This window comes from Myotis daubentonii, chromosome 8 (genome assembly GCF_963259705.1).
Source record: "Myotis daubentonii chromosome 8, mMyoDau2.1, whole genome shotgun sequence".
NCBI classification, from domain to species: domain Eukaryota; kingdom Metazoa; phylum Chordata; class Mammalia; order Chiroptera; family Vespertilionidae; genus Myotis; species Myotis daubentonii.
In genome coordinates, this window is record NC_081847.1 from 35537761 (window position 1) to 35553247 (window position 15487).

General features: G+C 45.1%; 2 protein-coding genes across 5 annotated transcripts in view; one reads left to right on the forward strand and one right to left on the reverse strand.

Annotated features, from left to right (window-relative positions):
• The window catches only part of LOC132240184 (vomeromodulin-like), a 30461-nt gene extending 26551 nt beyond the window's left edge, over positions 1 to 3910 (forward strand). The window contains exons 16-17 of the mRNA XM_059707507.1: positions 2978 to 3491; positions 3805 to 3910. Of these exons, the coding sequence (XP_059563490.1) occupies positions 2978 to 3491; positions 3805 to 3910 (620 nt within the window). The remainder of the gene's footprint in view (positions 1 to 2977; positions 3492 to 3804) is intronic.
• A 7735-nt stretch (positions 3911 to 11645) lies between these two features.
• The window catches only part of CDK5RAP1 (CDK5 regulatory subunit associated protein 1), a 35306-nt gene continuing 31464 nt past the window's right edge, over positions 11646 to 15487 (reverse strand). For all 4 annotated transcript variants that reach the window (XM_059705886.1, XM_059705885.1, XM_059705888.1 and 1 more), the window contains exon 14: positions 11646 to 11927. In XM_059705886.1, coding sequence (XP_059561869.1) covers positions 11838 to 11927 — 90 coding nt within the window. In that variant the 3' untranslated portion in view covers positions 11646 to 11837. The remainder of the gene's footprint in view (positions 11928 to 15487) is intronic.

Consider the following 15487-nt stretch of genomic DNA (forward strand, 5'->3'; position numbering starts at 1 on the left):
GCGTTGGCCCATACACCAAAAGGTTGCAGGTTCGATTCTCGGTCAGGGCACATACCTAGATTGCAGGTTCAATCCCCAGTTGGGGTAAGTACAGAAGGCAAACTATCAATCTTTCTAACTTCAATGTTTCCCTCTCTCTTCCTCTCTCTCTAAAAAGTCGTGTGTGCGTGGGGGGGTGTGGGGGGGGCGGGGGGGGCGGGGCGGGGTGTTAAAAAGCATATACTCAAGTGAGATAAATCCCCGGTTAGGCTCGGGCTGCCTGTTGCTGTGTCCAGTAACAAAGGCAGGGTAGAATCATATTAGGTGTTTATTGAGAAGTCTAGCCAACCAAAAGACAGGGTGCTTACAAGCATCAAATCCTGCCTCCAGCAAGGTGGAGGGGACAGGATTATAAGGGGGGAGGGGATAGGATGAGGAATACAGCTACGTGCAGGCCTGGGGGTCTGCAGACGTTAGCTATTGTGATTAGTCATCAGGTGGTGAGATGATGTTTTGACTCCTGGTGGATTGGTATGACCATGCTTATTTGTTCTGCTTGCTGGATTCACAGCTGAGTCACCTCCTTAATCGTTTTGCACAGGCCTTGAAAAGGAAACTTTAAGAAAAACTTAACCCCTATTCATATATTAGAAAGTTAACCCCCTATTCACATAAGTACTAGTATATGTGTTCTAAGATTTAAAATAATGATTATTTTTCAGATTAATTCAGGTGCTCTAGCTATTAGATTATAAATCCCCCCTACCAAGATTAAAAAAAAAAAAAAAACAAGCTGCTGGGGCCCCACTCCCAGACATTCTGCTATAGCAATAGCACAGCAGTACTGGTTTTCTTTCTTTTTCTTAAATTTTTTAAAATATATTTTTATTGATTTCAGAGAGGAAGGGAGAGGGAGAGAGAGAAACATCAATGATGAGAGAAGAGCATTGATCTGCTGCCTCCTGCACACCCTACACTGAGGACCGAGCCCAAAACCCAGGCATGTACCCTGACCGGGAATCGAACCATGACCTCCTGGTCCATAGGTCCGTGCTGAACTACTGAGCCACACCAGCCTGGCTTTTTTTTAAATTTTTATTTATTGATTAGAGAGAGAGAGAGATTTGTTGTTCCACTTATTTATATATTCATTGGTTTATTCTTATATGTGCCCTGGCCCTGAATTGACCCGCAACCTGAGGGATCAGGGCAATGTTCTAACCAACTGAGCTACCCAGTCAGCAGTACTGGTTTTCTAATAAGATCAAGATGATGATGAGGCTCTTGTCTGCAGTCCACACATTGGTTAGGACATGTCAAAGCAAGCTTGGAGAAGGGAGCTCTTGGATCCAGCAACCTCTCCATTTGCCTGCCTTTTATGACTCTTATCACCTGAACACTGCCAGGAAATCTCACAGTTTCTCAATGCTGGGCCCAGAGCTCAGCCCAGACACCCATAGGTGCTTAAAACATCAACCTGCTTGACAGGAGCCAGAAAATAAGAAATCCAGGCCCGCGTCCAAATCCCTTGACCAGATTCGTGCTCTGCAAGCTCCCTTCTCAGTGTGGACTTCTGTCCCCCAGCTATTTCCCAGGGCCTGAGGACAAAGTTAGTCAGGAATTGCAAAAGTTGGCAAAGAAGTTAGTCCATTTGGAGAATAAGAAGGGAATCGGACTCATCATCAAACAAAGGCCACAGGTAAGTCCTCATGGCTACCGTTATTGGCCCTACAGTCATGGCCTAGGTCAACCTTCCAGCATGACAGGCCAGGGTGACAGAAAGAAACTCGGCAACTGCCTACTGACCACAACTCACCCATCACTGCATTTCTCTAAGAACCTGTACCCCACTCTTTTGACCATCCTGCCTTATTATGCAATACTTCAAATATACAGAAAAGTTCAGACAGTAGTACGAAGCACAGCTATGCACCCATCAAGTAGTATTTGGTGGTAGTGGTGGTGTTGGTGAATTTCATTGTCAAGCATACAAAAACTGAAAAGATATACGCAGCAAATACCTTTGTAATCAAAATCTACATTCAGAATAAAACCAGGCATTGGGCTGAAGGCAATGTGACCTGGTTAACTCAAACATTCACTCACGCAGGGAGTGAATGTATATTCACAGTCCTGTATATTCTTCTGGCCTCCCCTCTTTCCCAACCAGAGGAAGCTTCTAGCCTGAATGTTTTTCCCTTGACATTTCTTTATTGTTATGTCATATGGCTACTCACTCTGAATCTAAAATTTGCACTACATGTCATGAAGTTTCTCAAAAGGTGGCCTGCTTGACTGTCTCTCGCATGTATGTATGTGACATGTTTTATCTATGAGGAACTTCTGTCCATTTTCTCTGAGACATTCTGCCTGATAAATTCTCCGGGATATATACATCAACTGTGTTTTTGTCCAATTGTGTTCCACTCTGAACAATGCTGACCAAAACACTCTTGTGTGGGTCTGGAGGTTCATACATGCAAAAGATGGAGGCGCATCCACATCACCCCACACAGGCAAAGGCCCTCCAGACTGCAGAGCCCGGGGCACACGGAAAGCAGCAGCAAGGCCCCAAAAGCCATGGCCTACAAGCTTCACAGGGGCTGGTACTAACAGGCTTCTCCCTCCTGCTACTCTACTGGAATCTTGTCCCTCAGTCCAATTCACTTTCCTGCTAGGCAGCCAAGGATGACTGTCATCCATGTGAGACAGCTCTTCTGAGTCCCTTTCTCCAGCCATCAAGGGCAGCATGATGGGATAGGACCCTGTGACTTCAGCTCTGCTACTTGGCTCTTGACCCTCCTTTCCTTCCACACCTTCTTCTAGGATTCGAGTTCTCCGTGACTTGCTTCTCTCCAGTGTGGAGGCAAACCCATGGTTAGCGCCTCCTCCACCCTGATGATAATGCTGCAGGTGCTGGCTCTCCAGCTGGGAAGGTTCCTCTGACTGAACCAGCTGTGCAGCTAACAGTAGAAATGTGTCTCTTCACCATTTTCAGATCTGAACACCACCCTGCCACCACAGATTGAGAAGATGCTGATGTGTGCGGATGTGGATCTGGCCGGTGTGCTTGGGACAGTGTTAGACACAGTGTCCAACCTGGACGTGCTGTCTCTGTTAGACCTCTCTTCCTCCCTCAGTATCCTTGGCGACAGTGGCCTTACTGGTGTCCTGGGCAAGGGGAGCAACAGCAAGTCCTCAAAGTCACCATTGCCTTCGCTCTCAAAAGCCACTGATGCTGTCAGCAACCTGCTACCCTTGGCCCAAGGAGCCCTGAGCGGCCTACTACCCAACACTGTGGCGAGGGAGCCTGCAAAAAGAGCTGACCAGGACTCTTCTCTTCTCTCAAACCTCCCCCTGCCCCTGCCCCGGCCCCTGGGTGGTGTGCTCAACAAAGTCGGCGAGCTCAAAGAATCCACCGAGGGCGTACTAAAGAGTGCGGTGCCAAGTGGCATCAATGATGCACTCTCAGGCGTGCTGGGAAATATTAACGTGAAAGATCTCCTGATAGGGTAAGTGCTTCCTTGCCCCTAAGGTACGCCATATGAGAAAAGTGATGTTTGGGGATACTGAAGTTCAACCTCCTACAAACCCATGGAAAGGGACAGCCATGTTTGCACAAAGCAATATTCCAGCTCTGTGTCCTTTGGGGGGAAATATGAACAAGATTTCTTGAGCATAAGGAAAGGGGCGGCTAACAGGACTGGGCCATCCAGGGGATGGATGGGTTGGTAGGTTGTTAATTGGCTGCTTCAAAGGCATTTCTCCTGCTGCTCAGGTTGATTCCTTGAGTCAGGACTGACCCTGGATGCTGTCATTTTGCAGATTAGAGGTTCAAAAAGCGACTGTGGAGAACATGATGTTGACCATGACAGATGATGAGATCCTCGTTCAAGCTGTGACTACCTCCTTCATAGGTGGAAAAGGGTGAGCCTGTCTCCAAATCAGTCACCTGGGTTGACCTGGACAACACCCCAAATATCCAGTATCCAAAGGGCCAGGCAGGGACAACACAGAGAAAGGCAGGATGTCTGAGGATGGGGCAAATTAGGCACTGGGCACAGCTGCCCCTCTCCTCCAGCCCAGAGGACCGAGGAGGGATAATGACTCATGGAACTCCATCTTCAAAGAGTGTAAAGAAAGCCAGAAATCCAAATTCCTTGTGAAACATGCACATTTCTACAGATGGCCAATGTAGAGAGAAGCCACAGAGTGCACCTCCTACTGACCGCACTGATTCCTGGGAAGTGTAGCTTCCAAAGCACCTGCACTCTCCGAAGAGCAGCAGCCCACTCTCACAAACACTGTCCTGGGCAGTTGGGGGAGACAGATGTTTCATTGCACTCCAGAAGCTACCAATGCAAACATGCATGCATGCACATGTTCACTCATCCACCTGTCATGTACTACCCTGTACCAGACACCATGCTGGGCACAGAGGGAGGAAATAAAAGTGGGCCCTTTCCTCGATGAGAGTCAACATGTGAGAGAGGAACACGTTCACAGGACAGGCCCAGGGCACACAGGAAGGCATGAGAAGGGCAGGAACCCCCCCGGGAGGACTCCTTGGACTAACCCACAGCACTGATCTCTCTCACTGACCGAGCTCCATCCAGGCACTTAACTGAGGCACTCAACTTCCAAAGCCTCTTGACAGCCTCATCAAGAAAGCAGTCCTGTCTCAAGATTGGGAAACCAGTTGAGACACACAAACTGCTTATAAACCTTGCTCAGTGTCACACAGCTGACATGTGGCAGTGACAACACCTGAATCCAGGCATCTGCCTCCACAGCCCATGTCTGTGACCAACACCATTAGCAGTGGTAGGAAGGGCCATTTGTCTTCTTCCGAGCATGTGGCGTTAATAAGACCGGGTGTGGTAAATGGTGGGTTTTTCTGACGCTGTCACTCACACAATAGACAGCTGGGGTGCTGGGCACAGAAGTGAACCTGTAATGGGCATCCAGTTACAAGGTAGCCTGGTGCCTCTAGGAAAAAAAGACTTCCTGAAGTTTGGTCAGGAGAGGGATTTTCCAACGTTTATGGAATGCCAGCCTCTGAGTCCTGTGTACAGGGGATGTTCAACCTTGGCTCATGCTCATGAGAAAGCACCAGACTTTCCCTCCCTCCAATAACCTGGACAAATTCATGAGGCTGACTCCCAAAATGCCTATCACTTTGGCTGAGCAACATCTTGCAGCCAGGTCTGGTTTCACCTCTATCTTGTTCTCCACAGCCTGTTAGGACCTGTAATCAGCATACTGGGATTTCAAATAAATGGCGATGTGACTCTGAAAATTGGTGTTAACACAAACGACACCCAGTGTGTCAGCCTCCAAGTCCAGGACACGGTCATCAAGGCTACGAAAGTGTACCTTCAGTTGGTGAAGACGTACGTGAGGCCATTTTTCTCATTTTCGGATCAACAAGCCTGTATGTTAGAATGTCCCCCTGGTACACAGGAGGTTACCCTCATAGATCAGCTCAGCCAACCCAATGCTTTCAGTGATCTATAAAAGAGACCCAGAGAAGGGTCTCTGCTTAAGAACAGACCACTATGTGGAAACAGCCATCCCTCACTTGGCCTACATTCTACCTACTAAGCACACATTTTATTTTGTTCCAGTTTTGTTGCATAGCAATGCATTTACCTGGATCAAAATTCAAAAGATACAAAAGGCTATTCAGTGAAGTCTCTGCCCATCCATATACACCAGCTGGCTAATGGTACTCCCTGGAAACAACCAATGAATCTATCCTTTTTTTTATCTTTCAGAGATATTTGCATTGGCAATAAATATGCGTGAACATGCACACACTCTGAAATGGGCAGATATTATAGACACCTGTCTGCACTCCAACTGTTTCACATAAAACATTTTTTTCATGGAATTAGTTGCATCAGTAAATGGCTTCTTATGTTAAATCTACCTAGAACTCCATTATGAAGATGCACTATAATTTATTTAACAGTCCCTTATGAAATAGTGGATTTTCTTCCAATTATTAACTTTCTGCCCAACTCTAATTACTAAGGTACCATACATATCTGCTCATTAATGTGCACAGTATCTGAAAGATAAATTCCTCCATGTGAAACACTGGGTCAGATGTCCAGCTTTGGTGATTTTCCCAGGTATCCTCGCTTCTTCCTTCATGACTATAATGAAGGTGAAAGGGCTCAGGTGGTTGCAAATTGTAAGCAGCAGGACATCATTGCAGCTGTATCATCAATGGGTGGGTTATCTCCAATGTGGGACAAAATCCAGAAATGCAAAATCACACAGCTCTCCACATGTATCTTCCCAGGGTCACAGATACTTTGCCTCTCCCTGTCCCTCTGCCCTTGGATGATGTCATTCCTCAACTGCTGACAGTTGCCATGAAAGAGAAAGTAAGTCATAGGAAAGGGGCGGGCACCACCACGAAGGTCTATGTCATTGGAGGGAAGCCCTTTCCTCAGATATGGCCTGATGCTGGGAGAGACGTGGGGAGGACACATCAGCCTTCAGGAGTCCAGAGGCTGGGGGATGCAACATTCCCTCTGACCCCAGCAGCGGGATAGGACAATGCTCAAGCTGGCGGGGACAGGGGGAGAGGATGAGTTCTGCCAAAAAGAAGGCCAGGAAATAGAAGAGGGAGAAGGGAAGGAGGAGAGGGAAGAAGGAGAAGAGGAGCTGGGGTGTGGAGATGGGTGGGACGGCTGCATGTCCTCTGCAAAGCTAACTGGTGGTTAATTCACAGATGAAAGAATCAACCTCATGTGACATTGACCTCGGTGATTTCAGCGAATGCAAGAACTGTGAGTACAAACACCTGACTTCCCTGAGGCTGCCCCGGTCAATGCAGGGAGACGGCCAAGCCCCGTAGGAATCCCGTTGGGTGACAGACAGAAGATGGGGCTGTGAGCTGCAACACTGGTACCTCCAAGCACCCGACCGACTCCTCAGCACACTCAGGGCACACAATGTGGCAGCCTACCTGCTTCTCCCAATTACTGAGACTCGTTATCAGGACATAAAGGGGAAAAAAGCCCCTTAGAGGCTCGGTGTAGCTCCCCAGGCCCAGATGGTTGGCAAAGTGCACATGTGCGTGGAGCCTGAGCAAGGAGCAGTTCCAGGCCCTCACACCAGGGAGGCTGAGAGGCAGAAATTCCTTTCAAAATCCCAACCATCCCAGAAAATTGGAATAATAGGAATTGGTGAGATAGCAGCCAACAAGACAGTCGAATGAGGAAAACGGTGACATTTTACAATTCCCAGAGTAGAAGAAAAACAGAGTCTGTGCAAGAAACCTTTTCCTACGTGGGGAGGTTTTCCTTCATTAAAAACCATTAATAGAATGAGATGTTTATTTAAATTTGTCACCAGGAAAACAATAAATGATGAGGGTAGAACTAGGGAAGACATATAAAAGAGTAAAAAAGTTTAAAATCCCTATCACCCTTAGATGTTCCATTCTTAATAAATGTGCTTCATGAGTGTAATATCTGACAAAAAAAATAATAACTTCTTTTATGTTGGCTCAAACCTCAGAAGTTGTATATTCCCACATTTATTTCAACCCCAAAGTCCTATATCTGTGGCCAAACCAATTACTAGAGTGGAGAGGGTGGTGAAATCAGCATTTGCCTCAGTGCTGGTGTCCTACCTCCGGCTCCTACACCCCATTCCTCTGGGTGGCCTGGGACACATCACTTAGCCTCCCTAAGTCAGCCTTGAGTCAAGGGATTGGATCAGAAGAATGCCAGCTGTATTTCAGCTACAAGTGGCAGAAAGCACAACGCAAACTGGTGTAACAACAATAAAATCGTCAGTCCTGCACATTCAGAGATGGTACTAGCGTCAGCAGTGGCTCGATTCCGGGCCCAAAGGATGACACCAGAATCCATGTCTTGGCTCCACCACTTCTGGGTGGGCTCTATTTTGGCTCCATGTGGAGGTCTCCCACCTACCAGGAGCTTCACCATCCAATTCTTTCTGGAATAGCTCAAATGACAATCACCGAGAAATAACCACTGGGGCTCCCGCTGGCCTGACTTGCTCCCTATCCCCATCCTCAGGGCAAGTGCTGTGCTCAGGGAGATGGAGGGCCCAGCTGGCACCGCCTGTGCCTGCAGCCAGCTTATATATTAAGAGTATAATTAGTTATTTTATCTCCCCACAGAGAGGCCTTCAGGCAGCAAACTAAACCCAGCACGTGGGATACTAAAGAATTTCTGAGAATGAAAGCACTCTGAAATATCTCTGAAGACATATGGAGTGAGAGCATCCTTGTGATTAAGGAGCCAAGTTGAATAGTGTTCTGAACATATCAACTACTCTTTGGAATTTCACCAGTGCTACCTTGAATTAACAAGTGCAAGAAAATCAAGAATAGGGTTTTGGGCATTTTGTAATCATTTCTTTAATAATTATCCTGTTTTCATGCAGAAAATGACTCACTTGTCTTCAATTCCTACAAAAAGGAGTTTTGTAGTGTGTTCATGTTAAGTAAAAGCACTACACATACTAAAATCAATAATGAGCCCAGCCAGTGTGGCTTCGTGGTTGAGCGTCAACCCATTCACCAAGATGTTGCCTTTTCAATTCCCAGTCTGGGCACATGCCTAGGTTGTAGGCTTATTCACCATCACGGGGTGTGCAGGAGGCAGCTGACTGATGTTTCTCTCTCTCCCCCCTGCCCCTCCCCCCCGCCTTCCTCTCTCTCTCTAAAAAATAAACAACAACATTTTTTTAAAATCAATAATGCGAATGATGAGGCAAGAATGGCCAGGATTAATTTATCTAGGGCACTAAGGGGCAATCGTGACCATGATGAAGACGTTTCTTCCCATACCTGTGCCCTCCCCTCTCCAACTCCAAGTGCTTTCTTTTGCCCATTGGCCCAACATGAAAATCACACTAGGATCCAATGTCCCCATCACCTCATGTTACACAGGGAAAGGCACAGACCAGATGCTAAAAGATATATGGAACAGAGCAAGTAAGAGCCTGGTGCTACCATGAGCAAGGCGGCAAAGGATCTAGGTCCCAGCTCAGCAACTGCAGGCCATGCCAAGTGGCTGTTAGAGGAAGCCAAGCCAAATAGGAAACCTGTAAATAAAGAGAACTCCAGAAAAGGGTGCTGAGAAACACAACTGTGACCTCTATACCAGGCAGAGACCCTCCGTCCTATGTCCAGTGTCTGCATAACATATCTGCTCTGGAAACAAAAGAGCTCAGACTGTGGACACCAAGACTAGAGGTGCCAAGCAGGACCAGAGACTGGGTTTTCCTCACAGTAAGGGGCAGCACCCCACAAAATAAAGTCCAAATCACACTATCACATTCAGCTCTGTCCATACCATAGGACTTGATTTCTTCCCAGGCCAGTACCTCACATAGTCAATCCCATCTTAGAAAACGGCAGTACAATCCACCCAGCTTTCCTAGCCGGCCACTTGAGAATTGTTCTCCATTCCTCCCTCTCCCAGGAACAGATCCTGTCCTGTTGATTTTTCCATTTTTCCCCATTTTTCTGTTTCTTTCCATCACCATCCTAGTCCAAGTCACCAACATCATTTAGTAGGGCTACTGGCCTCCCTGCCCTTGTCACCTATAATCCATCCTCCACCTGGCAGCCAGAGTGCTCTTTATAAAAATACACATTACATTGACATTATACAGCCATTAAAAAAGAAGGAATAAGCCCAGCCGGTGTGGCTCAATGGTTGGGCATCGACCTATGAACCAGGAGGTCACGGTTCAATTTCCAGTCAGGGCACATGCCCGGGTTGCGGGCTTGATCTCCAGTGTGGGGTGTGCAGGAAGCAGCCGATCGGTGATTCTCTCTCATCACTGATGTTTCTGTCTCCCCCTCTCCCTCCCTCTCTGAAGTCGATAAAAAAATATATATTTTTTAAAAAGGAACAAAGTACTGACACAGTATGCAACATGGATGAACCTTGAAAACACTGTGCTTAGTGAAAGAAGCCAGACACAGGCCATATTATACAGTAGGTCCTCGGGTTACATTGGAAATCCGTTCCTATGGGACACGACGTAACGTGATTTTTGCCATAAATTGGAACCCACCTACATAAGCACTACATCACTCACATGGAGCACATACACAGCAGTAATGAAGTGAAACAGTAAAAAAATTTACAAGAAAGATAACAATTCCTGACCTTTACTTGTGGTAAATAAATAATAAAAAACATAAAAAGCACATATGTACATACGTTGAAATGACGGAACTTTTTTTTTAATAAGTACGCCCTGACCGGTTTGGCTCAGTGGATAGAGCGTCGACCTGCAGACTCAAGGGTCCCAGGTTCGATTCTGGTCAAGGGCATGTACCTTGGTTGTGGGCATATCCCCAGTAGGGGGCATGCAGGAGGCAGCTGATCGATGTTTCTCCCTCATCGATGTTTCTAACTCTCTATCCCTCTCCCTTCCTCTCTGTAAAAAATCAATAAAATATATTTTAAAAATAAAAATAAATGGGAGATGGCGACGTAACCACGAAACAACATATGTCGAGTCTGATGTAACCCGAGGACTGTCTGTATTATTAAATTTATACAAAATGTCCAGAATAGGCAAATCCAGAGACAGACAATATAGTAATGTTTGCCAATGGATAGAGGGGCGGAAAAATGAAGAGTGACCACTAACATATATGGGGTTTCTTTTAGAGAGATGAAGATTTTAGAGAATTGGATAGTGGCGACAGTTGCACAACCTTGTGAATATACTAAAAACCAGTGAATTGTACACTTTAAAATGGTGAAATCAATGCTATGTGAATTGTAATCTCAATAAAAAGGGAGGGAAGGAGTCAGCCAAAGTGGTTATAGTAATATTAGACAATGTAGATTTCAAAACAAAAGATATTACTAGGGTTAAAGAGGTCATTTTATAATGACAAAGGAATCAATCAAGGGAACATAAAAATTCTAAATGTTTATTCTCCTATTAACAGAGCTCCAGAATACATGCTACTCAGAGAATGGCATAACCTTAGTAGTGAATGGGCCAAGAATGAGTGTCCAAAGCCTACTAATAGGTACTGATGTCTTCCAAAACTCCAAGTGCTGTCAGCCCCGAAGGCAAGGAATGAATTGACGGCTAAAAATGAGGCCCAGCCGAAACCGGTTTGGCTCAGTGGATAGAGCGTCGGCTTGCGGACTGAGGGGTCCCAGGTTCGATTCCGGTCAGGGGCATGTACCTGGGTTGCGGGCACATCCCCAGTAGATGTGCAGGAGGCAGCTGATCGATGTTTCTCTCTCATCGATGTTTCTAACTCTCTATCTCTCTCCCTTCCTCTCTGTAAGAAATCAATAAAATATATTTAAAAAAATAAAAATAAAAAATAAAAATGAGGCCCAGAGGGAAATCCTCAGGTAAAATATGAGAATAAAATGAGGAGATAAGCAGGTGAGTCAATGTCATCAAACTAAAATGTTAGAAAGATCTAGGGCAGTTTTCCCAAGCAAATGATTCTCTCCACCTTGGCCTCTTCTTCAGTTTCTAATTCCTAGGATTCAGGGGAGAAAACAGAGGTGTTAGCAGTGTCCACAGCAGAAAGTGGCTTGGGAATCACTTAACACAGACATTCTAGAGAAAATCCCAGGAACACTTACCAGTGAAGAAATGATAATCATGTAGAGAGACAGAGGGACCACTTTAGTTTAGATAAATTTAATGATTATAACGGCTGTTCATATAGCAGCAACGAGATGCATTTTTCCATTGGACAAAGTTGCTTCACCACTTGCAGCTTGTCTTCAATGCTTCATTACTTCTTTCATTAGTGACCGGTCATATCCCCCTTCCTGGTGGAAGGACTGCCCCCATCAACTCTGCAGCCATCACTCAGGTGAGCAATGGGCTGAGCAGTCCTTCAGAGTGGTCCTGCAGAGCACATGTCCTCTGAGCGTCTGAGAGCTGGCGGAGGTGATCTGAAAGGAAACCAGTCAGGAGAAGGCAAGGTAACCAAGACTGCACCACAGGTATATAACGTGGAGCCTCCAGAGGCGCGGCCACACAAGGGACCTGATGGGGGCGCCAGGCCAGCAGACACTGTGTGGTTCCTGTATGCCCCCAATCCAGGGAGGAAGAGATGCTTGATGCAATGGTAATGCATATGTTTTTAAAAGTCCAAAAGCAGTCTGTCCCAAACAGCCATTTCTTCTCTTTTGGGAGATGGCTCCTCCCCAGCACCAACCAAGGTTCAGCTGTGAGCTGCCCATCACAGACCCTGCCCTAACTCTGTGGTAAACTGTAATCCAGGCTGGACCAGTCAAATCCTTCCTTAGGATATTTAAGGCCAAAATTTGGTGAGAACGGCTCTCTTTCATCTCTAATTAAGAGCTAAAAGCATGTAACTCCAAAGGTACCAGTGGGTACCTTTCTAAAAAATCAATGAAAAAATATCCTCAAGTGAATATTAAGAAAAAAAATGGTAGTCACTTTGGCTATTTCTTTTTTTTAATTAATTTTTTATTGTGGACAGTATTACAGATGTCCCCCATTTCCCCTCCCCATCCCCCCCTTCCACCCTGCTCCCACACCATCCCAGGCCTTCACCATTCCATTGTCTTAGTCCAAAAGCTATGCATATATGCATATAAATTCTTTGGTTAATCTCTTCCCGTCTCCCCCTTCCTCCCCCCCCCCTCGGCTATTTCAATTATACAAACCCTATAACCCAGCAATTCCAAGCCATATACCCAACAGAAATGAAAATGTATGTGCACTAAAACACATGTACAGGAACAATCATAGCAATTCCACTCGTAATAGCTCCAAACTGGAAACACCAAAATGGCCAACAACAGAATAATGCATAAATAAGCTGTGGTATATTCATATAATGTGGATAAATACAGGGGTAGGTAAAATTAGGCTTACAGTTGTGAGTACCTGAAACACAGATTTAATAAAGCTATTGTAATAATCATAACTTGCATGTCTTTTTCCATACGGACAACTGCAAACCTACTTTTGCCCACTCCTGTATAATCATGGATGAACTGCACAACATAAATTTGAGGGAATGAAGACAGGCACCAAAAATATATACTGGCCCGGCCGGTGTGGCTCAGTGGTTGATCACTGACCCATGCACCAGGAGGTCACCAGTTCAATTCCCAATCAGGGCACATGCCCAGGTTTCAGGCTCACATCCCCAGTAGAGGGCCTGCAGAAGGCAACTGATTGATGTTTCTCTCTCATCCATGTTTCTATCTTTCTCTCCTTCCTTCCTCTCTGAAATCAATAAAAACTTATTTTTTAAAACTTTTAAAATGTATATGTACTGTATGATTCAATAATATAACAATAAAAAATAGGCAAAACTAAACTATGGCATTAGAAATCAGGATGCAGGGCAACTGGTAGGAACCTAAGGGGGGTGTCTGGGGTCCTGAAAATATTCTATTTCTTGACTTGGGTGTTAGTTACATGGGTAGGTTCACTTTATGATAATTCACCAAGTAGTACCCTTATAATGTGGCAATTTTCTACATTTATGATATACTTAATAAAATAATTCAATTTTAAAATACAGAAGCAGAAGACCAGTGAAGAGGATACTGCAATCTCCCAGCTACAAAACGATGGTGAATTGGAAATGGAAAGAATTGATCAGGTTCAAGATATACTCCATAAGAGCTGAAACAGACGGACTGTGGATGGGAGTACAAGAAAGTAAGTATCTAGGATGATTCTCAGATTTTTGCCTTGAGCATGTGAGTGGTGCCATTTATTAAGATGGAGAAGTCTTAAAAAGACAAAAATTGCAGGAAAGTGGGAAGAATTCATTCTATTTTAGCCACATTAAGATGCAAGAGAGAAAGGAAAGTGAAGTTATCTTGAGAAGATGGGAAGGATGGGAGAGAAGGCACAAGGAACAGCACTGACAGAAGATGCAGATGCTCCCTGCAGAGTGCCAGGCGAGCAGACGGCATGTATGGTAGAGATGTGAGTGAGCTGGTGGAAATAATGACACAATGAGGTTTCATCTGACTGTATCTGTTTTCTCTATAAAATATACGGCAGTCATCAGCTGAGACTAGGGTTTGGATAGGTAGACGAAGATTTAAGAAGAGAGTGGGAGCCCTAGCTGGTTTGGCTCAGTGGATAGAGCGTTAGTCTGTGGACTGAAAGGTTCAATTCCGGTCAAAGGCACATGCCCAGGTTATGTAAGCCCACATTTCTCAGATTCTTTGAAGCCTGGTGAGGTATGTTATTATGGTAGAAATAGTGTGTGGAACTTATGCAGTGTCCTGAAAGAAAGAGGGCATGCCCTTCCCCTTTCTTCTTCCTCCTTCCTGCTGCCTAGAGTATGGGGATGGCAGCTGGAGCAGCCACACTGTGTCATGAGGCAACCTTCAGAACGGAGGCGACACACACACAGAGAACACAAACAGAAGGGCCCTGGACCCTTTAGGATCATGGAGCCATCACAATCACCAGTCCTGGACCTTCTATATCTAGATTTTTATGAGGAGAATGCTTACCTTATTTAAGCCCCCTATATTTTGAGTTTTCAATCACCATCATCTGACCTATCCTACATAATACAGGTTAACTTTGTGCTTTCCCCCAGAAATGTTCAGCTGATAGGGTGGCAGATGCAGATAACAACTTTTACCAGGGTTGAAGTCTAATCAAATAGGCACCAGAGAAGAGAGATAAGAAAGTAAAATTTATGAGGGAGTAGTACAATGGTTAAAGCACAGCCCAGAAACTTTAAGTGAAGACAAAGGAGAACAGCAGAGATGAGCAACAGAGAGAAAAGCCAACAGATCCCTGGCTCCACGGCTCCTTCTTCATCTTAATGCTCCACTAAATCTGACTTGTGGGGCTTATGTCACTTAGGAATAAAAGAGAGTTACCAAGCAACACAGCATAACTTTCCACCTTTCTTAACAAATGGAATTTTTCTATTTTACAAAAGAGTATCATACTAACACTAAAACCCAGCCCACCAACCTCATTCCTTTTTTTCAAATAACCCTTAGCTACAGTGTAAAGACAGGAAGAGGTTTGGGAAGGCAACTGAAAATCAAACAAACAAACATTCAAAAGAGAGAGAAATAAGAAAATAAGACAGTGTAAAAAAAAAAAAAGGAGAAGAACAAGTGTAGGGATTGTTTCTAGATCAATCACATTGCTGCCTAGTAGGAATTATTCTACTTAGAAAATGCCTAGGCAATGTTTAAGTAAAACAATCCCCAGTCAGGACAAGGACAGAAGGGAGTGGGATCATAAAGTCACCAACTAGCTAATTGATTGTGTTGTAAGTTTTTGTCAGATGGACAGACAGAAAAAGTACCATGTTGGTAAAAATTTCCTGGTCAATCCAAAAACGTTATATGCCAGGGAATGAGCCTCTCTCAGCTGCAAGCCATGGACCATGGCTCCCATGATTTAAGACGAAGGTGACAGTAAGAGCAAGTACAGAAAGCAGAGTAGAAAGTAAGGCACTAAGAAATAGGTAAGAGAACAAAACACT